The 27,094-nt window shown below is 41.5% G+C and overlaps 2 protein-coding genes across 5 annotated transcripts in view; one reads left to right on the top strand and one right to left on the bottom strand.

Moving 5' to 3' along the window:
- The window catches only part of LOC144593538 (V-type proton ATPase subunit C 1-A-like), an 86,433-nt gene that overhangs the window by 16,254 nt on the left and 43,085 nt on the right, over nt 1-27,094 (bottom strand). The window contains exons 1-10 of one of the 2 annotated variants that reach the window (XM_078399259.1): nt 24,282-24,543; nt 23,356-23,525; nt 22,955-23,022; nt 21,239-21,324; nt 15,979-16,073; nt 11,341-11,432; nt 10,009-10,107; nt 9,842-9,910; nt 3,900-3,992; nt 335-428 (exon numbers count right to left, since the gene is read on the bottom strand). In XM_078399259.1, coding sequence (XP_078255385.1) covers nt 335-428; nt 3,900-3,992; nt 9,842-9,910; nt 10,009-10,107; nt 11,341-11,432; nt 15,979-16,073; nt 21,239-21,324; nt 22,955-23,022; nt 23,356-23,484 — 825 coding nt within the window. In that variant the 5' untranslated portion in view covers nt 23,485-23,525; nt 24,282-24,543. Of the gene's footprint in view, nt 1-334; nt 429-3,899; nt 3,993-9,841; nt 9,911-10,008; nt 10,108-11,340; nt 11,433-15,978; nt 16,074-21,238; nt 21,325-22,954; nt 23,023-23,355; nt 23,526-24,281; nt 24,544-27,094 lie in introns of those variants that run through there. The other variant, XM_078399260.1, reaches the window with a different exon arrangement.
- The window catches only part of nol10 (nucleolar protein 10), a 43,067-nt gene continuing 40,689 nt past the window's right edge, over nt 24,717-27,094 (top strand). Inside the window, exons 1-2 of one of the 3 annotated variants that reach the window (XM_078400105.1) lie at nt 24,793-24,900; nt 25,548-25,806. Coding sequence is in view for 1 of the 3 variants with exons in the window: in XM_078400104.1 (XP_078256230.1) it covers nt 24,835-24,900 (66 nt within the window). In the remaining 2 variants the exon portion in view is untranslated. Of the gene's footprint in view, nt 24,901-25,547; nt 25,807-27,094 lie in introns of all 3 variants that reach the window. The other 2 variants (XM_078400104.1, XM_078400106.1) reach the window with 2 other exon arrangements.

The following is a 27,094-nucleotide window of genomic DNA, read 5'->3' as shown; positions in this document are numbered from 1 at the left end:
TTGGGAAAGCCCCTGAACCAAAGGAACTATATCATAACCAGTTATGAATATCTCGACTCTGAGGTATGTTCCCAATCCAAATCGATCCACATTCTAATACAAATCTGTTTGAGCTTGGTATCATTTCCATTTATTCTATGCTAATCTGTACCTATGGCGTTTATCGCATGTGGTTTATACAGTGTTGGAGCTTATTTTTCGTGCATGCAATTTGATGATATTGGGTTTTAAATTAACGCATTGTATTTTACGAACTTTAGCATTTCAATGTTTCTATAGTAAGTGTCAATATATAACATTTTAAAGTATTTAATTGTAGATTTAAAATACTCACATACTGTTGTTTCTTGTCTGCACTTAGTCGTGTCATTTCCTCCTTTTCAGCATGTAATTCCTCTTCGCTATAGTTAAATTCTCGCACCACAAACCTAGCATAGAACAGTTTTTTTTTAAACTCTGCTGATATTTGTAATTGAGTTCACAAGAATTTAATTGTCAATCCATCCCCACCACCTGGGTAGCATTGTATCCATTAATACATAACACTGCTGACTGGCATTCCACTGAAACTGCCAGAATGAAATTAGTTATGTCCTTCATCTATTTTGACTGATTTTCATTCCAAAGTCAAGGCAAAATATATAAAGAACAGGGCTCATTTTTATCAGATTATGACCCGTTCATAAAAATAAATACTTTAAAAGAAGAATTATATCCCCCAATAGCACCACAATCACAGAGTCTCACCAGAATTCATTACTGGGATTCTGGCCTTCCAGGCCATCTCAAGCACTTTGAAAAGTAGATGGACTGAGGCAACTTTAGCAATGGAAATCCCTTGAGTGAATCTGTTCCTTACATCTGTATGATTGTTTTAAATCGAGACAAACCTGACCACCATTAGTAATCGCAGACAGGGAGTCTAAGTAAAATGTTTTCAATGGTTTCATGAAAGCACATAGTAATTGTAGATTTCTAAAGATGACTAAAGTGGAGGATAAACTTATTTATTGCCACAAAAAAATTACATAGATAACACGGTATTAATAATGATTGAAGTCTGAAGAAGGGTTTCTACCCAAAACATCACCTATTCCTTTTCTTCAGAGATGGCGTCTGACCCGCTGAGTTACTCCAGCTTTTTGTGTCTATCTTTGGCTGGAACAGCATCAGCAGTTCCTTCCTACACACTTAATAATGATTGTGGCTAACTAGGCTTATTCTTGATATGTGAAGTTGTCTCTGGCCGTTGAATTGGGGAGTGTGTTGCTGCTAATCATTTTTTGAGTTTGGCCCTTAGCCTCCAAGGTCTTGAACCACATCCTGTTGTGGTGCTTCATACCCACATAGAGATCCTTTCTTCCCAGTTGTCATCGCCAATGTTAAAATTTTTCATATATTTTTTTATTGTATCCTTGTAGCAAAGCTTTGGTCTTTCTCTTGTCCTTCATCCATTGGCGACCTCCCATTTAGCACATCTTTGGGGATGCATCCATTTTCAATCCTTTGTACATATCCAAGCCAGCGGAGACACTTCTGCTTGAGGATTGCAGGGATGCTAGGCATGTTGATCAGGAAGAGGGCAGATTTTTTGGTGATTCGGTCCAGCCAAGAAACTCCCAGGATGCGATGAAGACAGTGGAAATGAAAATTATTCAATTTGTCCAAGCCTCATTGCTGTACAGTAACGCGCTCACGGTGCACCATTTGTATACAGTTATCCTGATCTTCATTATGAGTTTCCAGTTCTTCCATACCCACTTGGTTAGCATCCCAAAAGTGGTTGCGGACTTTCCTATGTGTGAATTGATTTCCTCATCCAGATGGAGGCCGTCAGTTACCGGGATTCTAAGTAGGTGAATTTGTTGACATTTTCCAGTGGAGTGGTGTCTAAGGTGATTTCAGGGGGAGTTGAGTTCCTTGACCCATGACAACAGTCTTCTTAATGTTGATTGTCAGTTGATATAAGTTGCAAGCATCGGACAGTCTATCCATCAGCCCAACGTCTTTTGTATTGGAATGATGGGTGCAGCATCATCAGGGTACAGGAGTTCCTTATAAGCACACTTCATCTCATCTTCATCTTGGCTTTCAATCTTGCTAGGCTGGAGCTTCCTGTCATTTCTGGTGTGAAGATACACTCTATCCATGCCTGTCAAGAAGGCAAAGAACAGAAGGGCAGATAGCCTTACTTCACTCCACGTCTCATGGGGAAACTTTTATGTAGCTCCATCAAATTGCATTGTACTCTGCATATTCTCATGGAAGGACTGTTTTAGGTGGTCCCAGTTACGTTTGTTACCACAAGAAGGCATTGTGGAACTCTTGATGATGCAGAGGTTATGTACTGGTAGGGGGAGGCTTACGCACTTGGCTCCCTTTTTTGTAAGGTTGCTAGCCAGCGGTGTTTGGATTTTACCAGCATACTAGACACATGCATCCCACTGTGGCTCTCACCACCAACACAAAACTTGAAATCAGCTTGTTAATAATGGGATTGTAATAGATATTGTACAATTGTTGGCAAGATAGATTAGACTACAGAAAATGTGACTTTTTTTTGTCTCTTGTCGTAATAGAATCATTTAATTTTGAGTTATAATGACATTCTTAGGTTGATCCATCCCTACTCAAATCCCCATCCCTCATCCTCAATATCTAATGCAGTTTAATCATTGCTGAATTTTTAATTGAAACATTAATTGCAATACCACTAATCCTTTTTAATGAATTTTGCTCAAACAAATAATTTGCTAATTTAAATTTAAAATCTCAACTCCTATTTTCTGACAGCTGGCAGAGATTATATGTGACTTGTAAAGTTGGTGAGAATGCCATTTATGAGGTTTCTGAACATGCTTCTCATGGATTGGACAAAAGTAATTGTGCTCATTCTTTTAATATCTAGAACCCAAAAAGTGCATTAACCACAGAGACATCAAAGGAGTAAAAAAATAATGTATTTTGGAAATTGAAATTATTTTCATAGTATTTCTAGTCATAAGATTATAATTCACTCGAATTAAAATTCTAAAGAATCAAACTATGATTGGTACACCTTAGGTTGTAACAATATATAAATGTCCTGGACGTAAATGTAGATGGGTTGGTGAGTAGGTTTGCAGAGGTCACCAAAATTGGAGGAGTTGCAGATATTGAGAAAGGCTGTCAGAAATTACTGTGAGATAGAGATCAGCTGCAGAAATAGGCAGAGAAGTAACAGATGAAGCTTAACCCAAGAAAGTGTAAGGTAATGCACTATGGGAGGTTGAATGCAAGAGGAAAGTAAACAGTTAATGACAAGACCTTTAACAGCATTGATGTGCAGAGAGATCTTGGCGGCTAAGTTCATAGCTCACTGAAGATGGCAGCACAAATAGCTAGGGCGGCAAATAAGGCGTATTGTATGTTTGACTTCATTGAGGGACGTTGAATATAAGAGTCAGGAAGACATGATGAAGCTCTAGAGGACTTTGGATTGGACACATTTGGAGTATTGCGTGCAGTTCTGGTCGCTCCATTACAGGAAAGATGTGAAGCCTTTGGAGATATTGCAGGGGAGGTTTACCAGAATGCTGCCTGGAATAGACAGTTTCAGCTACAGCGAGAAGTTGGATAGACTGGGATTGTTTAGTCCGGAATGGTTTAAATCGAAGGTAGACACAAAATGCTGGAGTAACTCAGCGGGACAGGCAGCATCTCTGGAGAGAAGGAATGGGTGTCTTTTCGGCTCGAGACCCGAAACGTCACCCATTCCTTCTCTCCAGCGATACTGCCTGTCCCACTGAGTTACTCCAGCATTTTGTGTCTATCTTTGACATCATGTTCAGTACAAACATTGTGGGCTGAAGGGTCCATTCCTGTTCTATGTTCTATTTTAAAATACTTTCAACGCTTACTTGTTTTCTCTGGCTCTGATTTTGAATTCATCCACATATTTTTTGAAGAGAGTTACTGTAAAGAGGGCACCCTCCATATCTTCAATGATCATTCTGTAAACAGAAATGTGTTTCATTTATTTTTAAATCATAGTTTTGATGGAACTTATGGGGAAATTTCACTTAACTTAGTTGTGCTTTACCTAAACTCACTGAATCATTCACACATAAATGACAGTGTGTGTTATTAGCTTCAGTATTATTTTGCAAGTAAGATGTTGTGTATTATTGTTAGAAACAACTGATTTTGAGAGTTGTAATTTAAATGATTTTAACTGTTGATTCAATTAAAGCAAAAGTCAAATACTTGTACTCCTGATTAAAATTATTAGAATGTGTAAGTACATACAAAATACTGCACATACATCCAATTGCACTGGAATTTTCCATCTGCTTTTCATGCATGAAGGTAAAATTCCACTCCTATGCTCTGGCTGGGTTCTGAAGTGTGCATTGCTATACAAAAGTCACAGTTAATTATTCCGATACAGGGTACCTTCAGTGTGCATAAATAAGTCACAGTTCAGGAAAAATGTCCTTTGGTCATACTTCCAACATGTATTTTTATTCAAAGTTAAATAGTTAATCAGGAATTCCCACATAATAGGTAAATAACAGAAAGCATAATTAAGTGCTATTTTACAAGTGGATTAAGATCCCCCCCCCAATAAACTTGAATTAATTACCACCAATAGTTAATCTAACAATCACATTGATGTTTCTTTAACTCTAGCAATAATTAGCAGAGTGAAGTATATGACTAGCTGCCTTGCAGAATGCACTTGTATCATTTAGCTTAAGAAATGAAGTAATAATTAAGAAAAGGCAATTTACTTCTAGTCAATGGTTAACAGTAACTGAATTTCAATTTAAATATATTTTCTTCCTTTGTTTTGTCTTTTTTTGAGTGATATATGTGAATATAGTACAGGAAGCTTTTCTCAATTATGTTGAAAAGACACAGGATTATTATAAAAATGAACTTGCAAATAACCCAAAGTGATTTTTACAACACTTTATAGGGGCTTGATTGTAACTCCCTCATTACCCACCCATGGCCTCTCATGACACAAAATGGAAAATGCGTAGGGTTGAAGAATGCTTTAAATATCAGACATTTTACTTAATGCCAATGGCAGGTGATTAATTTTCCAATGGTTCATTCACGGGATGTGGGCATTGCAGGTTGAGCCAGCATTTAATTGCCCATCTCTAATTATCCTTGAGTAGGTGGTCGGTGGTGAGCTGCCTTCTTGAGCTATCCTGGAGATGTGGGTTTACCCACACTCTTGTTGGGGATGGTGTTCAAGGATTTTGACCCATAAGGAAGGTGGGTTCTAGTTACATGTGATCTCTGTGTTACTGGAGGGGGGCGGGGGATGCATTACCTTTGGAAATGATCCAAGTCTTGATTTTCCATAACATAAAGCCACGTCATTTATGCATGCGTGAACAAATGCAAGCTGGAAAAATATGTGTGTTAATTTATTCACACATCCCTTAGAACAAATGTTATTCCGTATCTCAAAATTTTGAGTAGTGATTTGTGAATGCTATATGGATGAATTTCTGTTATTTGAACAAATGCAATCTGCTGTCACATGTACTGTACCAACATTTTTGCATAATGACATCCGTGATGTGACAAATATCAGCTGCCTCCTCCCAACCCCCTCCAACTTCTCGATCATTTCTCGTGTATTTAAATGCGCGAAGTACAAGAAATAAAGTGGATGAGCTTGAGGCTCAGTTAGACATTGGCAAGTATGATGTTGTGGGAATCACTGAGACATGGCTACAAGAGGACCAGGACTGGGAGCTGAATATTCAGGGGTACACAACGTACAGAAAAAACAGGCAGGTGGGGAGAGGGGGCGGGGTAGCTCTGTTGGTAAGGAATGGTATTCACTCCCTTGCAAGGAGTGACATAGAATCAGGAGATGTAGAATCAGTATGGATAGAGATGAGGAATTGTAAGGGTAAAAAGACCCTAATGGGAGTCATCTACAGGCCCCCAAACAGTAGCCTCGACATAGGGTGCAAGTTGAATCAGGAGCTAAAATTGGCATGTCACAAATGTAATGCTGTGGTGGTCATGGGAGATTTCAACATGCAGGTAGACTGGGAAAATCAGGTTGGTAATGGACCCCAGGAAAGAGAGTTTGTGGAGTGCCTCCGAGATGGATTCTTAGAACAGCTTGTACTGGAGCCTACCAGGGAGAAGGCAATTCTGGATTTAGTGTTGTGTAATGACCTGATAAGGGGACTCGAGGTAAATGAGCCATTGGGAAGCAGTGACCACAATATGATAAGTTTTACTCTACAAATGGAGAGGGAGAAGGGAAAATCGGAGGTGTCAGTATTACAGTATGGCAAAGGGGATTACAGAGGCATGAGGCAGGAGTTGGCCAAAATTGACTGGAAGGAGGACCTAGCAGGGAAGACTGTGGAGCAGCAATGGCAGGTATTCCTGGGAATAATGCAGAAGTTGCAGGATCAATTTATCCCAAAGAGGAGGAAAGATTCTAAGGGGAGTAAGAGGCACCCGCCGGCTGACAAGGGAAGTCAAGGACACCATAAAAATAAAAGGGAAGAAGTATAACATAGCAAAGAAGAGTGGGATGCCAGAAGATTGGGACTCTTTTAAAGAGCAACAGAAGATAACTAAAAAGGCAATACGGGGAGAAAAGATGAGGTACGAGGGTAAACTAGCCAATAATATAAAGGAGGATAGTAAAAGCTTTTTTAGGTATGTGAAGAGGAAAAAAATAGTCAAGGCAAATGTGGGTCCCTTGAAGACAAAAGCAGGGGAATTTATTATGGGGAACAAGGAAATGGCAGAAGAGTTGAACCGGTACTTTGGATCTGTCTTCACTGAGGAGGATACAAACAATCTCCCAGATGTTCTACTGGCCAGAGATCCTAGGGTGACGGAGGAACTGGAGGAAATCCACATTAGGCAGGAAAAAGTTTTGGGTAGACTAATGGGACTCAAGGCTGATAAATCCCCAGGGCCTGATGGTCTGCATCCCAGGGTGCTTAAGGAGGTGGCTCTAGAAATTGTGGACGCATTAGTGATTATTTTCCAATGTTCTATAGATTCCGGGTCAGTTCCTGTGGATTGGAGGGTAGCTAATGTTATCCCACTTTTCAAGAAAGGAGGGAGAGAGAAAACAGGAAATTATAGACCAGTTAGTCTGACATCAGTGGTGGGGAAGATGCTGGAGTCAATTATAAAAGACAAAATTGCGGAGCATTTGGATCGCAGTAACAGGATCGTTCCGAGTCAGCATGGATTTACGAAGGGGAAATCGTGCTTGACTAATCTACTGGAATTTTTTGAGGATGTAACTAGGAAAATTGACAGGGGAGAGCCGGTGGATGTGGTGTACCTCGACTTTCAGAAAGCCTTCGACAAGGTCCCACATAGGAGATTGGTGGGCAAAATTAGAGCACATGGTATTGGAGGTAGGGTACTGACATGGATAGAAAGTTGGTTGACAGACAGAAAGCAAAGAGTGGGGATAAATGGGTCCCTTTCAGAATGGCAGGCAGTGACTAGTGGGGTACCGCAAGGCTCGGTGTTGAGACCGCAGCTATTTACAATATACATCAATGACTTGGATGAAGGGATTAAAAGTACCATTAGCAAATTTGCCGATGATACAAAGCTAGGTGGCAGTGTGAATTGTGAGGAAGATGCTATGAGGTTGCAGGGTGACTTGGACAGGTTGTGTGAGTGGGCGGATGCATGGCAGATGCAGTTTAATGTGGATAAGTGTGAGGTTATCCACTTTGGTGGTAAGAATAGGAAGGCAGATTATTATTTGAATGGTGTCAAGTTAGGAAAAGGGGACGTACAACGTGATCTGGGTGTCCTAGTGCATCAGTCACTGAAAGGAAGCATGCAGGTACAGCAGGCAGTGAAGAAAGCCAATGGAATGTTGGCATTCATAACAAGAGGAGTTGAGCATAGGAGCAAAGAGGTCCTTCTGCAGTTGTACAGGGCCCTAGTGAGACCGCACCTGGAGTACTGTGTGCAGTTTTGGTCTCCAAATTTGAGGAAGGATATTCTTGCTATTGAGGGCGTGCAGCGTAGGTTTACTAGGTTAATTCCCGGAATGGCGGGACTATCATATGTTGAAAGACTAGAGCGACTAGGTTTGTATACACTGGAATTTAGAAGGACGAGAGGGGATCTTATCGAAAAGTATAAGATTATTAAGGGGTTGGACACGTTAGAGACAGGAAACATGTTCCCAATGTTGGGGGAGTCCAGAACCAGGGGCCACAGTTTAAGAATAAGGGGTAGGCCATTTAGAACAGAGATGAGGAAAAACTTTTTTAGCCAGAGAGTTGTGAATCTGTGGAATTCTCTGCCTCAGAGGGCAGTAGAGGCCAATTCTCTGAATACATTCAAGAGAGAGCTAGATAGAGCTCTTAAGGATAGCGGAGTCAGGGGGTATGGGGAGAAAGCAGGAACGGGGTACTGATTGAGAATGATCAGCCATGATCACATTGAATGGCGGTGCTGGCTCGAAGGGCCGAATGGCCTACTCCTGCACCTATTGTCTATTGTCTATTGTCATCCTCCAAACTCCTTATTTCTGCTCTGCCCATCCTTATGATTCATATTCTCCACTCTGTCAATTCCTTTTCAATCTTCTCCCCAATCCATATCAAAAATAATCATACATTAGGATCAGCAACTCTTTCAGCACTTATGGTACACTAAGCCCCTCAAGGAAACCTTTGTTCTCTCAGCAATTACAACATGTAGCTTATACAACCCAATATCCAACTACAACAAGCCCCTATCCTCCTCAACCAGATCTTGCAACTGAATGCTGCCTGCCCTATTGTCAACCTTTCCTACTACCACTCTTCTGATTGCCTACTACCCTCACAGCCCCCATGCCCTCCCAGTGTCAGGGAATCCAGTTTTGGCTCCTTGCAGTAGAATGGCCTCTCAGCCACTGTTTGGTCTGCTTATGGGTGGAATGTGGAGATAATAGATATTCAGGCAACTCTGGCATCATCTGGGACCGAACCTCCATATCCTTGACTTTCCTAGTTCTCTGGCCATCTTCAGCCTCCTCACTAAGTTTAGGAAGTCAAAGCCCAGTAAGTAATTCCATGCTCATTTGTGAAAATATTTATTGCACAATTACTGACAAAATAGTTTTGACCTTTTTTAAACTATTACTGACCATAAAGTAGCCCTCTTCCACTTGGCTGGATCATCTACCCCTTCACAATTACCATCCAATTTCTCTTCCAGGCCTATGTATAGCTGGCAGAGAAGCCTCATCCCCCACAGACTTACAGGCAAGTCTAAATGTTCTTCCATTTCTGCTGGCTTTTCCCAACAACTTTCAACTTTTTGATTATGCTTTGAATTCTTTCCTGATCTCCTTTCTTGGCCTAATTTCTGCTCAGTCTTCCTCCATATTTCCCACTCCCCACCCTGTCAAATCCTTTTCAGTCCCAGCCTCCCCAATCCCAAGAACCTCTTTCCACATCTCCCATATTTCTAATCATTTCCCTTTTTCATTTCCACTCCTTCCTTGTCATCAATCCCTCCTTTAGTTTTATCTCCAAGCTACTATCCATTTCTCCTCTGCATTTCCTAGCTATGGCCTAGTGCCACATTTCTTAAGTTTTGCCTCCCAGTCAACCAGATATTCAATTGAAGTCAACAATTTTGAAAGAGGTCCCACGTTAAATTTCACAGAATGTCTGAACAACCAGTGGTTGCAGGATGTATGGTCACAACACTACACGACCACCCCCTCTCCACATTATAAATTATCATTCAGTTGAAACAGAATTAAATTATAAGTAGTTCGATAAATTAACTTCCTTATGCTACAAATCTTTCAGCTTTCGGAAATTATCCTTACTTGGTTGATCGAGGAACTACCATGTCAGACAGAGATTCATATGTCTTTTGCCAGGAAACATAATTGGACCTAATGCATAATGAAAACAATATAAATAGTAACCGGTTGAAAAAGCATTTAAATAGAACCATTAAAACTCAACTTCTCCAACCATGCACGGAACTTACTTAGGGACAAATGCCAGAAGAGTTGTGAGATATTCTGAATCGCACACAAAGTCTTCCTTATTTACAATGTCTGCTAAGGTACGGGTCAAAAGACTACCCCTGAAAAAACATAAATGGAGAAAATCAGAAAAGATGTAGTGAATGTACGATACAAAACCAGTGCTTTAGCTTGTTTGATATCTCTGCACAACAACAACAAAATTATCTAATTTAATCACATTGACTTTAACTGTAAACTTCCTTGGGTAACAAAATAACTGAACTCCCTCTAACCTCATCTACTGCATTTAGTGTTCCCGATGTGACCTGATTTACATCGACAAGACCAAGCCTAGACTCAGTGACCCTTTTGCCAACCTCTTGCGCTCGGCCCGCCAAGGATCTCCCGGTTGCCAGCACCGCCATTCAATGTGATCATGGCTGATCATTCTCAATCAGTACCCCGTTCCCGCCTTCTCCCCATACCCCCTGACTCCGCTATCCTTAAGAGCTTTATCTAGCTCTCGCTTGAATGCATTCAGAGAATTGGCCTCCACTGCCTTCTGAGGCAGAGAATTCCACAGATTCACAACTCTCTGACTGAAAAAGTTTTTCCTCATCTCAGTTCTAAATGGCCTACCCCTTATTCTTAAACTGTGGCCCCTTGTTCTGGACTCTCCCAACATTGGGAACATGTTTCCTGCCTCTAACGTGTCCAACCCCTTAATAATCTTATACATTTCGATAAGATCTCCTCTCATCCTTCTAAAATTCCACACTGAACCAGTCATCCACTTGCATGTACAAATGAAAATTGGCCTATTATCAAGAGTCAAGTCCAGAGTTGAGTCAAGAGTTTATTTTTAAACGAAAATATGTTAATCTGTGTTGAAATATGTAGAATAATCAAATAATTAGAATTGAGGAATATTAAAAAATGATAACCGAGAAATGCAATTCTGATTAAAATAGTACCCTGCAGTTTTGAGTGTAAACTAGCAATAATTTTCTTCAGAGGAAACATTGGTAAACCTCAAAATATATTTTGAACACACTAAGAACTTTTTAACCAAGGTGAGATTAATTTCCTACTTTAATGTAAAGAAGAGTGATGAAAGTATTGATTCGATCAGGTTATATGTTCAGCACAATTTTTCTTTCCAATTTTGGGTAAAAAAAATAATTTGGCAAACTTCCTGCATCCACCCTCAACAAGAAGTTTTGAGATACATTGATATTTCCCAATCTCAAGAGTTTGCAATAACAAAAAATGCATTTGTGGTAATTATTTTCCAGACATCTGGGTTTTCCACTGCGTACAGATTTATTAAGAAATGGCATCAGTTTACATACACTGCTTTTCTTTCCAGATTTTGTAGGTTTCCCTTTGTGTTGTTATACGTCATTGCCCGAGACTTTAAGTCAGTATCAATCTGTGAAATTTGCTGAAAATAAGAACATAACGAATGGTAATTTTTTTTTCTATTGTGCAATTATTTTTAAATAATATTTTGTTAGTATTTTTAAATGCATTAAGTGCATACAAGAATCAGTTGGTAAACCTGTTTGTATTATGCAAACTGATATGATTTCAGTCAGAGATATAGGCCAACATTGTTCTAATTATATGAAAAACACCATCACAGCACATAATCCAGCTATTGTGGAAAACTTTGCACCTTTGTTTCCTTTGACTTGGGCATTATCCATGCCCATTAAAAATGAAGCAAAATTAAGATTGGCAGGAATTTAGTGACTGAGGCAGATGCATGAATATGGTGATTGAAATGATGAAATATTTGATAGCAATAAACCAGTTCAGTTCAGTTTTCTTCCACGGTCATCTCCTGGCATCTATTTTGGTCCTATTGGAAAATACAATAAACCATTTTTATGGACCCCTTTATAATGGATTTTGGTTAAAGCGGACAGACCTACTGAACTTCACTTCCAGGCTGTGCCTTCTGCAAAGGACCCCGGGCAAGTTTTTTTTACACAGAGAGTGGTGAGTGCCTGGAACGCGATGCAGAGGTGGTGGTCGAGGCAGATATTTTTGTGGCAATTAAGAGATCTTTTGATAGGCATATGGATGTGGAATGGAGCGAAATGGATCATGGCCAGGTAGATAAGAGATTATCTTGACATCATGTTCGATACAGACATTGTGGGCCAATAGGCTTGTTCTTGTGTTGTACTGTTCTATATTCGAAGTACTGTGAGGTCCTTAACGGGTCAGGCAGCATCTCTGGAGAACATGTATAGGTGATGTTTCGGGTTGAGAAGCTTCTTCAGCCTATTTATAGTAGGGGGTGGGGGGGGTTGAAAGCTGGAAGAGAGGTGGGGTGGGACAAAGCCTGGCAAGTGATAGGTGGATACAAGTGAGGGGTGGAGATTTGATCAGCGGATGGTTGGTCAAAGGCCAGAGATGAAAAGACAAAAAGTGTGAGATAAGGAGATCAGGATAGAAATGGATGCTTCAGATTTGGATGCCTGTGGCTTCATATTTCATGCCTCTTCTATCCTTATCTCACACCTCTTGTCTATTCATTTCTGGTCTTTGTCCATAAAACCTGCCAATGTTCTCAAGATATGTTACCTGACCTACTGAGCTATTCCAGCACTATGTCTTTTTTTGTAAACCAGTATCTGCAGTTCCTTGTTCTGAAGGGTAGCAAATTTGTGACATTTTCTAAAAGGTAATTCATTGATTTTCTGTGACATTGCGCAGGAGAGTTAAGATCTGCACAGTATTGAATGCAATTGGTGAAAACCCAAAAGAATTGGAAAGAAAGCTGCGATAATATAACAAGCAAATTAAAGATTAACATGCGAAAAGTTCAGAATTTAAATAGCAACAAAGTATGTGTTTTTAAAATTCCTTACAGGAAAGTTCAACCCAGAAACTAATGCATGCATGACCACTCAATCACAACAATAGGTTACAAATAAACAAAACAGAGTAGGGGTCAGCAAAATGAAACTAGTAATAAAACTACCACCAAATCAATTGCATTGTTGTTCAGTAGGCACTTTCAAATTGATATATTGTAGGAGAACTCAGCATTACATGAATTAATAACAAATCCCAACAATTCAATGAAAGCCCTCATTCTATTCAATGAATGAATTATTGGAACTATCTATATAGAAACATAGAACATAGAAACATAGAAAATAGGTGCAGGAAGAGGCCATTCAGCCCTTCGAGCCAGCACCGCCATTCATTGTGATCATGACTGATTGTCCACAATCAATAACCCATGCCTGCCTTCTCCCCATATCCCTTGATTCCACTAGCCCCTGGAGCTCTATCTAACTCTCTCTTAAATCCATCCAGTGATTTGGCTTCCACTGCCCTCTGTGACAGAGAATTCCACAAATTCATAACTCTCTGGGTGAAAACGTTCCTTCTCACCTCAGTTTTAAATGGCCTCCCCTTTATTCTAAGACTGTGGCCCCTGGTTCTGGACTCGCCCAACATTGGGAACATTTTTCCTGTATCTAGCTTGTCCAGTCCTTTTATAAGTTTCTATAAGATCCCCTCTCATCCTTCTAAACTCCAGTGAATACAAGCCTAGTCTTTTCAATCTTTCCTGATATGACAGTCCCGCCATCCCAGGGATCAATCTCGTGAACATACGCTGCACTGCCTCAATTACAAGGATGTCCTTCCTCAAATTAGGAGACCAAAACTGTACACAATACTCCAGATGTGGTCTTATCAGGGCCCTATACAACTGCAGAAGAACCTCTTTACTCCTATACTGAAATCCTCTCGTTATGAAGGCCAACATTTCAGTTAGCTTTCTTCACTGCCTGCTGTACCTGCACGCCAACTTTCAGTGACTGAAGTACAAGGACACCCAGGTATCGCTGCACCTCCCCCTTACATAACCTAACACCATTGAGATAATAATCTGCCTCCTTGTTTTTGCCGCCAAAGTGGATAACCTCACATTTATCTATATTATACTGCATCTGCCACACATCTGCCCACTCACTCAACCTGTCCAGGTCACCCTGCAACCTCCTAACATCCACTTCACAGTTCACACTGCCACCCAGCTTTGTGTCATCCGCAAACTTGCTAGTGTTGCTTCTAATTCCCTCTTCCAAATCATTGATATATATGGTAAACAGTTGCGGCCCCAACACCGAGATTTGCGGCACTCCACTCTCCGCTGCCTGCCATTCTGAACTGGACCCGTTTACTCCTACTCTTTGCTCCTGTCTGCCAACCAATTTTCTATCCATGTCAACACCCTACTCCCAATACCATGTGCTCTAATTTTACTCACCAATCTCCTGTGTGGGACCTTATCAAAGGCTTTCTGAAAGTCTAGATACACTACATCCACTGGCTCCCCTTCATCCATTTTACTTGTCACATCCTCAAAAAATTCCAGAAGATTAGTCAAGCATGATTTCCCTTTCATAAATCCATGCTGACTTGGACTTATCCGTTTACTGCTATCAAAATGCACCGTTATTACCTCTTTAATAATTGACTCCAGCATCTTTCCCACCACCAAAGTCAGGGTAACTGGTCTGTAATTCTCCGTTTTCTCTCTCGCTCCTTTCTTGAAAAGTGGGGTAACATTAGCCATCCTCCAATCCACAGAACTGATCCTGAATCTATTGAACATTGGAAAATGATCACCAATGCGACCACTATTTCTAGAGCCATTTCCCTGAGGACCCTGGGATGCAGACCATCAGGCCCAGGGGATTTATCATCCTTCAGTCCCATTAGTCTACCCAATACTATTTCTCCCCTAATGTAAATTTCTTTCAGTTCCTCTACCCCCCTAGATCCTCTGTCCTCTAGTACATCTGGGAGATTGTTTGTATCTTCCTTAGTGAAGACAGATCCGAAGTACCTGTTCAACTCTTCCGCCATTTCCTTGTTACCCATAATAATTTCACCCGTGTCTGCCTTCAAGGGACCCACATTTGACTTTGAACTCTTTTTCTCTTAACATATCTAAAGAAGCTTTTACTGTCCTTCTTTATATTCTTGGCCAGCTTCCCCTCGTACTTCATCTTTTCAGCCCGTATTGCACATTTTGTTACCTTCCGTTGTCCTTTGAAAGTTTCCCAATCCTCTGGCTTCCCAGTATTCTTTGCTGTGTTATACATCTTTATTTAAGTTTTATTCCATCCCTAACTTCCCTTGTCAGCCACGGTTGCCTCCTACTCCCCATTAGAATCTTTCTTCCTCTTTGGAATGAAATTATCCTGCGTCTTCCGGATTTTGCCCAGAAATTCCTGCCATTGCTGTTCCACCGTCATTCCTGCTAGGATCCCTTTCCAGTCGACCTTGGCCAGCTCCTCTCTCATGCCTTCATAGTCCCCTTTGTTCAACTGCAACACTGACACTTCCGATTTAACCTTCTCCTTCTTAAATTGCAGAATAAAACTAATCATATTTGATTAATATGAACTAATCATCCAGCATCCGCTCAGTTGGAGCCCGTTGATCTCGGGACGAGCAGGGCTTGGCTGCCTGTCTCTTTCGGGCGGGTTTACCGGCTCCAAAGCAGCGGGAGAGCCATGCCTGGTGCCGGGGGAAGCAACCTGGGCCTGGACGTGACTGGCTAAACACAAGCCTGAGGGTGGCCAAGGTGAAAGGCGGCAGCAGCAGCGGTGAGGCCAGGTGTTGGTGGAGATGGAGGCCTGGGCCTGCCACTGGGCCTGACCTCGCTCGGCTCCCCCTTCCCCTGTCCTCTTCCCGGCCCGCTCAGCGCCTTCCCCACGCCGCCCAGAGTCCAGCGGCATCGGCGGCCATCCAGGGTGGGAGGCGGGGGGGGGGGGGGGGGGGGGGGGGGGGGAAAAGAGTCCAGCGGCATCAACCCGAGGGCCATCAGTGGGAGAGGCGCCACCATCTACCCACCGCACTGAACCCCCGCACCAGGACGGGACGGGACAGGACTCTACCCCCACCCCCCCCCCCCCCCCCCCCCATTGATTTCAATCAATACCAAATCTCACCTTGGTAATGACTTCTGTTATGTTTTGAAGTGACTGTTTTATAGGATATTTAGCCATATCCCACTGAAAATGTGTCACGTATCTATGAAGATCAACTGAAGATAAAACAAAGCAAAACAATGAAATTAGTGATGCGATTGTTGTTCCTTCATTTATACATAACAATTCAAACATCACTATAGTGCCACAAATAAATGCAACCCAAAAAGTCAATTATTATTCACCAAATTGAAAAAATATACATTCATACATCATGATATTAGAAAGCCGCAGTCTGCTTAGCTGCTTCATTGTTACTTCCCCTTTTTTAAATTAATTTAACACAGCGTGGAAGAGGTAAATTAAAGCATGGTATAACCTGCTCTTAATGTTTTAAATGTGAAAAAAAAATATTGTGGATTTCCAAAAACTTCTTATAGTGATCGCAATTTTTTGCTTGGTCTCAATTGAGATAATGAAGAAGGTTCTGCTGCTATCACCCCCCTCCACCGCAAATTCCAAATGATTTACGAGTGTATATTTACATCAGAACAACCCACTTAAAGCTCAACCAGGCCTGACTAGTATGGAGCAAAACACAAAGTGCTGAAGGAACTCTGTGCGAGAGGCAGCATCTGTGGAGGGAATGAGCAGGTGACATTTTGGGTCGGGAATCTTCTTCAGTCTGACCCATCTTCAGATTGTCCCTTTTCAGACCGAAGAAGGGTCTTGACCCAAAGCGCCACCTGTCTATTCCCTCCACAGATGCTGCCTGATCCAGAGTTCCTCGAGCACTTTGTGTTTTGCTCAACGTTCCTTATATCTGCATTTTACTGTAACATGGATCCTCATTTCTAACTACAAAGTCAAAGGGATCCACTACTTTTCTTGTTATATGTTAATGATCTGGATGATGGAATTGATGACTTTGTGGCTACGTTTTCAGATGATACGAAGGTAAGTAGGGCAGATAGTGTTGAGAAAGCAGGGAATCTGCAGAAGGACTTTGACAGATTGGGAGAGTTGGCAAAGAAGTGGCAAATGGAATACAGCATAGCAAAGTGCACGGTTATGCACTTTGGTAGAAGGATTAAAGGCATAGACTATTTTCGAATTAGGGAGAGGAGTCAGAAATTGTAGGTGCGTTCGGAGTACTGGTGCAAGATTCCCAAAAGGTTAATTTGCAGGTTGAGTCAGTAGGCAAATGCGATGTTAGGATTCATTTAGAGAGAACTAAAATATAAAAGCAGGGATGTAATGTGGAGGGCTTTATAAGGCACTGGTCAGATCATATTTGGAATATCGTGAGCAGTTTTGGCCCCATATCAGAGGAAGGATGTGTTGGTGTTGGAGAGTGTTCAGAGGAGGTTTACCAGAATGATCCCGGGGATGGCAGGATTGATGTATGAGAAGTGAAAATGGCTCAGGGTCATTACCTGCTGGAATTTAGAAGCAGTTTAGGATCTCATTGAACCCTACCAATATGAAAGGCCTGGAGAGAATGGACGTGGAGAGGATGTTTCCAGTAGTGCAAGAATCTAGAACCAGAGGACAGTCTCAGAATCAAAGCACATACCTTCAGAATGAAGATGAGGATTTTTTTTAGCCAGATAGGGGTTAATCCGTGGAATTCATTATCACAGACGACGGTGAAGGCCAAGTCATTGGGTATTTTTAAAGCAGAGATTGATAGATTCTTGATTTGTATGGGTATCAAAGATTACAGGTAGAAAGCAGGAGAATGGGACTAAGGGAAAGATAAATCAGCCATGATTGAGTGGTGGAGCAGTCTCGATGGGCTGAAATGCTAATTCTGCTCCTTTGTCATATGATGATCGTATAAATGTTAGCCATCTTTGCCTGTTGCTATGATATCAATGAGAAAACTTACATGTTTGTCACTGAATTATTTATACTTTCAGATTTGGTACTTTTGTTAAAATTTGTACGTGTAGTGAGATGACCATGCACAATCTGCAAAGTGCATCAGATAAAATATGTATCTTCACAATTGTACTCTACTCAGTTCACTCATGTGTCTACCTTAATGGGACTGATTTACATTAATCCTAATACTGACCTTGTTCCCTGGCCTTATTGGTGTCAACAACTGCTTCAGCACATCTAGCTCCCAGTTCAAAAGAAAGGACATTGACCTGCAAAGTTAACTCTGATTCTCTTTCCACAAAAGCAACCTGATCCACTGAACATTGTCAGCATTTTATATTTTGTTTTGTACTTCTGGCATTGGTGGAGCTTTGGTATTGGAGATAGACAATGTCTTAATAAAGATTGTGAGGCTAATTCAATCTCAATTCTGAAGTCATTTAAGGACAATGAAAAAGAGGTCTACTTAAGTCTGAAGAAAGGTTCTGGCCCAAAATGTCACCTGTCTATTCCCTCCCCAGGTGCTGCCTGACCTGCTGAGTTCCTCCAGCACTCTCCAGAAGTCTACCTAGAAAGCTTATGTTATAAAACTAAAAAGGAAGACGTAAATAACTGGGCAGAACAGGTTTGAGAGTTTTGCGCAATTAAATTTTGAAGCATAGTCAAAGTTTGAAGAAGCATGAATAACAAAGATAACATAACTTCATTGCTGTCTTATGTACAAAGAAAGTATGGGATGAATTATGTTAAGAAAGGAATGCATTGTATTCAATGCCAAGCTAAGTCATGCAGGTGGTGGATCTGCACCATTGATAAGAACCCTGAAACAATGCGGAGTTCATTCAAAGTAACTGGTGGAGATGTCCGAGTTCTACCAATGACAGAACATTCAACAGAGGTCACTAATTGTTATCAAACTATTAAAAGGATCTCTTGAAATACAAAGAATGCCAAGTGGGCTCTGCGAGTACCTCAGCAATTTTGTCTTCTGTTACACAATAAGGAAAAAGTTAATAAGTCAATTCGGGTTCAGACTCACACATTGTAAGAAAAGTACTTAATTAATAAATTTTATATTTTATTAAACTGTTCTAGTTGAGACAATTTCAGGGATGTTTTCATGATCAATTGGAAATGAAAAATAAACCCACAAATCAACCACTTTGTACTATTAAAATAAGTGATATATACTTCTGGAACCCTGTTAGAAAATTGGAAGTGTTGCCTATAACTATTAGAACTGGACATGTTAGGAGAAAGGTCAGAAATAGCACTAGGCTGTAGAATAGGCATCAGCAACCAGGCTGAATCAGTGAGGTCACTGAGACCTTCTAGACATTAGATTACATTAGTTTGTTGTCATATACAGCACGGTGCAATGAAATTCCATGTCACGTGAAGCTCATGGAGGAAACTGTATGCATCATGTTCCTCATGGCAAGGCAAATCAAAGCATGGTGACAGTACAGTAGATTTTGCTCAAATTGCAGATTACCATAAAGGGATGTTATAGACTGCACTTTGTGTGTGCACCCATATAGTGGGTGCACCCCAAGACCAACAATTGAAAGTGGTGCCACTTCTCATTTCTGCTGCTTGTTTTTGGATACAAGTCTGTGTTCATTTCCTGATGCGAATTGCGTTTCACTCATCTTCTAAGTCATTCTGCTGGATTGTCTTTTTTTCAACAAAGCAGCTAATTCAAAGTCTGATCACTAAGCAAGGGATATTTTATCAACAAGCCTAAAGTTCCCTGACTGGAGTCCAAGCACAAATACGCAACATGCCATGCGTACCATCCTATTATCAAATTATTTTTGATGGCTATCCAGGGAATCTCAGAAATATTCCAGACTATGTTTCCACGGTGGTCCACTGCTTCACTAGACAGAGGGATCAACCCTTGACACCACCAGCCCTACAGAAAATGAAGAATTTTACCGATGGCATTGATCATCAGTACCATTAAGTGCTGGAACTATTACAGAAGGACTGGTGTAGAGAATATTTCATCTGAACCTCCCTTCTCCTCCTCTTCCCAGTACATCAACATTCCTGACATCCTTTTATCACCTTAGACAGGTCTTGTGCTTAATTAATTGCAGACCTCCCAAAGATTTTGCTTTATAGAAACTTTTCCAATCTTGGGTTGTCCCAATTGCCTGACAGCCAACAATGTACGACTAAAATGTGATCATGGTGAGAACATAGTAAGAGGTATTGGAATTTCCATTCACAGAAATAGGCACACTTCAATAAACTTGCATAGGTGTTGCTCGCTGCATCTTTGGGTGTTTTTAAGGCGCAGATCGACAGATTCTTGATTCGTAATGGTGTCAAAGGTTTTACGGAGAAGGCAGGAGAACTCACACATGCCATAAACTCCACTCTGATCTATCACCTACCAATATTAGGAATAATTTTCAGTAACAAACTAACCTAACAAACAGCACATCTTTGGGATATGGTAGAAAAAAAGGTGCATCTGGTAACAGCGAGACCATAAAAACTCCACATAGATAGCACCAGAGCAGGGTTGTATCTGGGTGGCTGAATTGAAGAGTCAACAGGACTACCTGCTGTGCTTCTCTGCTGCCACGGGGTTTATTCTTAGTGCTGGTGTCCTCAAGTTCACAATGTTGAAAATGTTGTCAATTAGCCACAATTATATCTATTAAAATGGCATTCCATTCCTTTGCAATTTCACAAGTTCCATTTCCAGTTCTGTAATTTAAAGAATGTTCCTCACCAATTCCTTGCATCGGTGACATGGTGCTGCAGCAGTTAGAGCTGCTGAATCATAACAACAGTAACCTGGTTTAGACCTTGACCAGTGGTCCTACCTATGTGGAATTTACAGGTTCTCCAGTTGAATCTGTGCATATTACCAAATATTCCAGTTTCCTTTCATTTGGGCTGATAGGTTAATTGCTTACTGAGAATTACCCCTGGTGTAGGTGAGGCAGGTGGGAAATTGGGAGGAATAGATTACAAAGGAGTAAGTGGGGGAATGGTACTGAGTTTGCCATGTGAATCGCATTGACTCAACGGTTTCCTCCAGTGCCATAAGAAAATATGGGAAAATATAAGATCATGTTATTTTCAATTGTTTTGAAAGTTCATCTAATCAAAACTCTTCACCAATTCAATGTTAATTGGTAGACCACATCTAAACTTTATGTACAGCAGCATAAATGGGTGCTGACTGAAATAAATAAAGTGCACTAACTTGATTATATACTTTAGAAATATGAGTTAGGTCTTAAATACATGATTACAGTAGGAAGCAAAAAAATAATTTAATGGTTTTGTTTATCAAATTAGGCATAGCACCATCTTATTGTGTAAATGTCACCCTGTGAATACACACTGTTGCATGATTTATACAACTCACCTCCACTGGCCAACAGATTTTCTTGAGCTTTATCCTTGGAATCCTCCATAATATCGGCTGTATATTGTGCCAGCTTCTTCACAATGCTAAATCAAACATAAATGAGCAGAAACAACTTTAATTAATGCAAAAATAGATCTCCAAGGAAATCTAGGTGTCATTGAAAACAGCTGTAATTAATGTGATATGCAATGTGCTACATAAACATAATCTGGCATTTTAATTTTGTTCTCCTTCCTCCTGTTCACGTGTGTATTAATTTGCCGCATCACCCAATATTAATTCTGAAATAAATATAAAGTGAGTAAGAAGTGCATTTTTGTAATAAAATCATATCAGGTTTAGAAAATGCTATTTCTTTATTTAATTTTAAAGTATCCAATTGTTTAAATTACATTAAATATATTTCAAACGATCCCTGCTGTTGAAATCCTGATTGGACCTTAGCACCTCACTTTCCACTTGGGTAGCTTACAACCCAATGGTATGACCATTGAATTCTCCAATTTTAATGAACTATCCAAGTTTTGTAATTTGTGTCAAAGAGGGGCTCATATCATACTATTGAGTTGCCTAAGTTGATCCAAACATTTACAGGAATGATCAGAGTGTTTTAATAAGTAACTGACCCAAAAGCAAAATGCAAAACAGAATCAACATTAATCAGAGTAATGCTTGGGAAATTCAATAATATCATTTAGTCATTATGTTGTTGAACAAGATCCATATTTCTTCCTAAATTTATTTTGTTTACCATGAATAAAATCAAACTTGTTCATCCTTTTCCTTTGGGCAACAGTTAAACAGGATGATAAATAAACTTAGAATTGTACTTCGATACAGAAGTATTTTCATTTATTTTGTGTTATATTTAAGACATTTTGGGGCGGCACGGTAGCGCAGCGGTAGAGTTGCTGCTTTACAGCGAATGCAGCGCCGGAGACTCAGGTTCGATCCTGACTACGGGTGCTGCACTGTAAGGAGTTTGTACGTTCTCCCCGTGACCTGCGTGGGTTTACTCCGAGATCTTCGGTTTCCTCCCACACTCCAAAGACGTACAGGTATGTAGGTTAATTGGCTGGGTAAAATGTTAAAAAAAATTGTCCCTAGTGGGTGTTAATATACGGGGATCACTGGGCGGCACGGACTTGGAGGGCCGAAAAGGCCTGTTTCCGGCTGTATATATATGATGATGATGATGATGATTTTGTGCAGTTAACAACTTAAACTATGGTCAAAAGAGGTTTTAGAGTTAGACAGAGCTCAATGATAGCGGAGTCAGGGGGTATGGGGAGAGGGCAGAAACGGGGTACTGATTGTGGATGATCAGCTATGATCACATTGAATGGCGGTGCTGGCTCGAAGGGCCGAATGGCCTACTCCTGCACCTATTGTCTACCCCATATTTGCGAACCATTTTGTCATTAGAAAGGCAGCAGATTGTAAAATCGCCTGCTCCTTTAATTGCTATTATTATCTGTTTATGTTTCTTCTTCAGGTCACCTTGACTGCTAGACTGCGTGGTTCTGAATTTCAACCTCAGATGAAACCAGAGTCTTGCAGATCTTTGTTGTTATGTGCTAGTAACAGTTTGGATAAATCTGCTTCAGCCGAGTTAAATCTACATCAATTTTGGACTGAAGAAGTTTCAGAGACCCACGGATAATTCAAATTCACTTTAACGCGTTTGTATACAGTAACCAATGCGTGTTTTACCCTTCAACAAACGTATCAAGCTTTCCTAGTTCATCCGAGAGGCCAACCAATGAATCCAATGTCCCCACCTAAGGGGAAAAAAGGAGAGAATCCGGGCGTTGATGGCTTATCATAAACCTATTTGAAGTAGTGAAAATCTCAACTTGAACATAGCTGGAATTAATTGAAAAATACAAATCAAGGATTTTTATCCTAATAATTGCAATTAAAAATAACGTTACGGAAGGTCAAATCAACCGAGCTCCTCCTTCGAGATACTGAGCTGTTGGTAAACTGCATCCCAATCACAACATTATTACATTTCCTAAGAGATAGAATCCTCAATGCCTAAACTTTCAGTTAAAATATCTCCACTGAAAAGGTTGTTTCCGAGTCGGCTTCGGAGTAGCAACTGAAATTACCTTGAGTTCTGGGATCGGGAATTTAAAATTATTCGATAAACTGGCTTTTTCGGTCACAGTCTTCATTCGTTCCCATATTTGTTGGTTTGATTTATCCACAGGAGCCGAAATTAACCAGTACTCGCTCATGTTGTCCCGTGAAACTCTGGAGCCCAAGGTCTTTACTGCACCTGAGTAAAAAATACCAGAAATCTTGACAAGGAGAATAAACCTCAAAGTTATTAAACATTCGCTAGTCAACGTCAAAATTAAGTTAATTGTTTGTCATTAACTCGAACTACGATACGGTCTACGGATTTCAATGGAAGGTATCTTACAATCAGCACTGGCATTATTAAGAGGAATACTTTTAGCCAAAGCTTGTCTCATGAATGTGCCCACCTCGGCTTGTCAAGTCAGTAATATTCCCATGGGACCAAGTGTCCTTTCCGTCAATTTATTACTATTAAGGATACCATCAATATGTTAACTATTAAAGAAACAATAGTGTTTCGGCATTTAAAAATTACAGGAAAATAATACAGGTGCATGTAAAATATATTCACTGGTATAAACGATTCATTTTATAGTACTATTGGCAGAGTTACACTACATATAATAAATTAGAAAACTCCACAAAACTTATCTCTTGTTCCTCATTATAGGAACAATCATATCTTTATAGGAACGAAATAAATAATGTACTGTACTTTCGACGTTGCAGCCTGCCAGATCAGATCCACCTTTCGCAATTCTTGTTCTTTATATGTAATTTATATCTTTTTTTCCTTTTAATAATTTGCTTGTGTTTAAGAACTTGGCTATTCGCTATCGACGTGAGAAAAACAGCCAGGTTGATGCAGCCCCCTGCTACAACCCACCTGCGGTATTGCATACAATAAGAAAATAGTGAATAATGAAATAAAAAGAAACGTCATTCACATTACCTCAGATTACTGGATTTGGCAGTGCCGTAGGATTTTTAAAAAAAAATACCTTAGCCTCTCAAACTTGCCAATTCTTTCTTCATTTCATTAAGCAACTAAATTCGTTGATCAGCTCTGAACAAATAGCCTTTGGTTTATTATTGAGCGGGTGGATTGTGCCAACGAGAGTCCCTCGCCTGTGGTCCCGCTAGTTCCTTGGTGCCTTTCGCTCTCTGGACCCCGAGCACTTCGATACAACACAAAGTGTTACAGGTGAGGAGCCCACGGTTCCACTCCCTCTGCGCAGAACCGGCTGCGCAGTGAACTCGGCCGAGGACCGCCAAGACCACGCCCCCCCTCTCCTTCCCCCGCCCCCCAGCCTTCTTCCCATTGGCAGGCATCCGCAACATTTGAATAGAGCCACTTTCTTTGGAGGGGAGAGCGCGTGCGCGAGGGGACGGCACGGCACGGCACGGCACCACACGACACGAGGTGCAGCTCGCGGTGGGGGGCGGGCAAAGGTGACCCGCGAGAGAGGAGAAGCTCGCGGGGGGCGGCGGCCAACGGCGGCGTGATGCAGGTCTCCAGCGTGAACGACGTGAAGATCTACAACCTGAGCCACGGCAGGTCGCTGCCCGAGGTGCGTGCTCGCGCTCGCCGATCAGCCCGTGCCGACGGTCGTTGGGCCCGGCCCATGGCCATGCTGTCAGTCGTTCGGCTCGGCCCGTGCTGTCGCTGGGCTCGGCCCCGTCAGAGCAAGGCCCTGCCGGAGCCAGTCTACAGGGGAGCTCCCCCTCCGCGCCTGCCCCCCTGGTGGACACGGTCTCCGCCAGCGCTGTGCGTGCCCCCCCAGAGCGCGGCCTATCATCATTCAGTGGGTACGAGGGCAGAGATGCTGCCAGTAATCAGCAATTGGCCATGTAACTGCGGGCTTGTTTCCCAGCTCAGAGTTAAGGAGGTTATGGGGAGAAATCCCGAGGGGTACCAGCGATCAGCACTTGGACAGGCGGAGATTAATCAACTATAGTTAACCTGGTCCTGGCTTTGTTCGGGGGAGATCCTGTACGACTAGATTGCTTTTTTTCAGAGAGATATGTGCACGATTAGGGCAGCGCGTCTGCATGGATGTCAGTAAAGCGCCTGACAAGATTTATAGGGTAAACTAGTCCAGAAAGTTAGAGCCCATGAGAACCAGGGCATGTTGGCAAATTGGATCTAAAATTGTGTAGGAAGGAACTGCAGATGTTGGTCCCTTTGTAACTGGATCCTTGATTTCCTCATCAACAGACCACAGTCTGTTCAAATTGGCAGCAACACCACAATAACACCCATCAGTACGGGAGAATCTCAAGGCTGTGTGCTCAGCCCCCTGCTCTACTCGCTCAATACTCATGACTGTGTAGCCGGACACAGTGCAAATTCCATCTTCAAGTTTGCTGACGACAGCACCGTTGTTGGATGAATTACAGATGATGATGTGCCAGGGTATAGAAGTGAGATCGATCGACTGACCAAATGGTGCCAGCATGACAACCTGGTTCTCAATGTAAGTAAGACCAAGGTACTGATTGTGAACTTTGGAAGAGGAAGGATGAGGACCCACAAACCCGTTTATATCGACGGGATGACGGTGGAGAGAGTCAAAAGCTTCAAATTTCTGGGAGTGCATGTTTCTGGAGATCTTTCCTGGAGCCAGCACACTGATCCATCAATACCTCTACTTCCTGAGAAGATTGCGGAGATTTGGTATGTCAGAGAGGACTCTTGAACTTCTATAGGTGTACAGTAGAGAGCATATTGACTGGTTGCATCACGGCCTAGTTCAGCAACTTGAATGTTCTGGAGCGAAGATGACTGCAAAAAGTGGTGAACTCTGCCTAGTTTATCACGGCTTCTGACCTCCCCACCATCAAAGGGATTTACAGGAGTCACTGCCTCAAAAAGGCAGCCAGCATTATCAGACCTCACACCACCCTGGCCACACCCTCATTTCACTCCTGCCATCGGGGAGGATATATAGGAGACTGAAAACTAACGTGCAGGTTCAGGAACAGCTTCTTCCCTACAGCCATCAGACTATTAAACACTACAACCTTCAAATAAGCTCTGAACCTATTTTCTAAATGGGATGAGAATCCAGAAATCAGAGGTGCAGAGGGACTTGGGAGTACTGGTGCAGGATTCCCAAAAGGTTAATCCGCAAGTCGAATCAGAAGTAAAGAAAGCAAACTCGATACTAGCGTTTATTTCAAGTGGGCTTATGTACAAAAACAGGGATGTAATGTTGACGCTCTGTAAAGTGCTGGTAAAGGCTGCATTTGGAATATTGTGAGCAATTTTGGGCACCATATCTGAGGAAGGATGTGCTCTGGAGAGGGTCCAGAGGAGGTTTACAAGAATGATCCCAGGAATGAGTAGGTTGATGAGCTTTAGTCAGCACTGGGCCTGTACTCGCTGAAGTTTAGATGAATGAGGGGGGACTTCATTGAAACATACAGAATAGTGAAAGGCTTGGATCGAGTGGATGTGGAGAGTTTCCACTAGTGGGAGGATCTAGGACTAGAGGTCAGCCTCAGAATTAAAGGACGTTCTTTTAGGAAGGAGATGAGGAGAAATTTCCTTAGTCAGAGGGTGATGAATCTGGAATTCTTTGCCACAGAAGGCTGTGGAGGCCAAGTCAATGGATATTTTTATGGCAGAGATAGATTCTTGATTAGTACGGGTGTCAGAAGTTATGGGCAGAAAGCAGGAGAATGGGGTTCGGAGGGAGAGATGGATCAGCCGTGATTGAATAGTGGAGTCGGCTTGATGGACCGAATGGCCTAATTCTACTC

The sequence above is a fragment of the Rhinoraja longicauda genome, chromosome 5 (assembly GCF_053455715.1).
Source record: "Rhinoraja longicauda isolate Sanriku21f chromosome 5, sRhiLon1.1, whole genome shotgun sequence".
In the NCBI taxonomy this organism is placed as follows: Eukaryota; Metazoa; Chordata; class Chondrichthyes; order Rajiformes; family Arhynchobatidae; genus Rhinoraja; species Rhinoraja longicauda.
The sequence above is the reverse complement of the archived record's forward strand: the minus strand, read 5'-3'. Positions and strand labels throughout refer to the sequence as shown.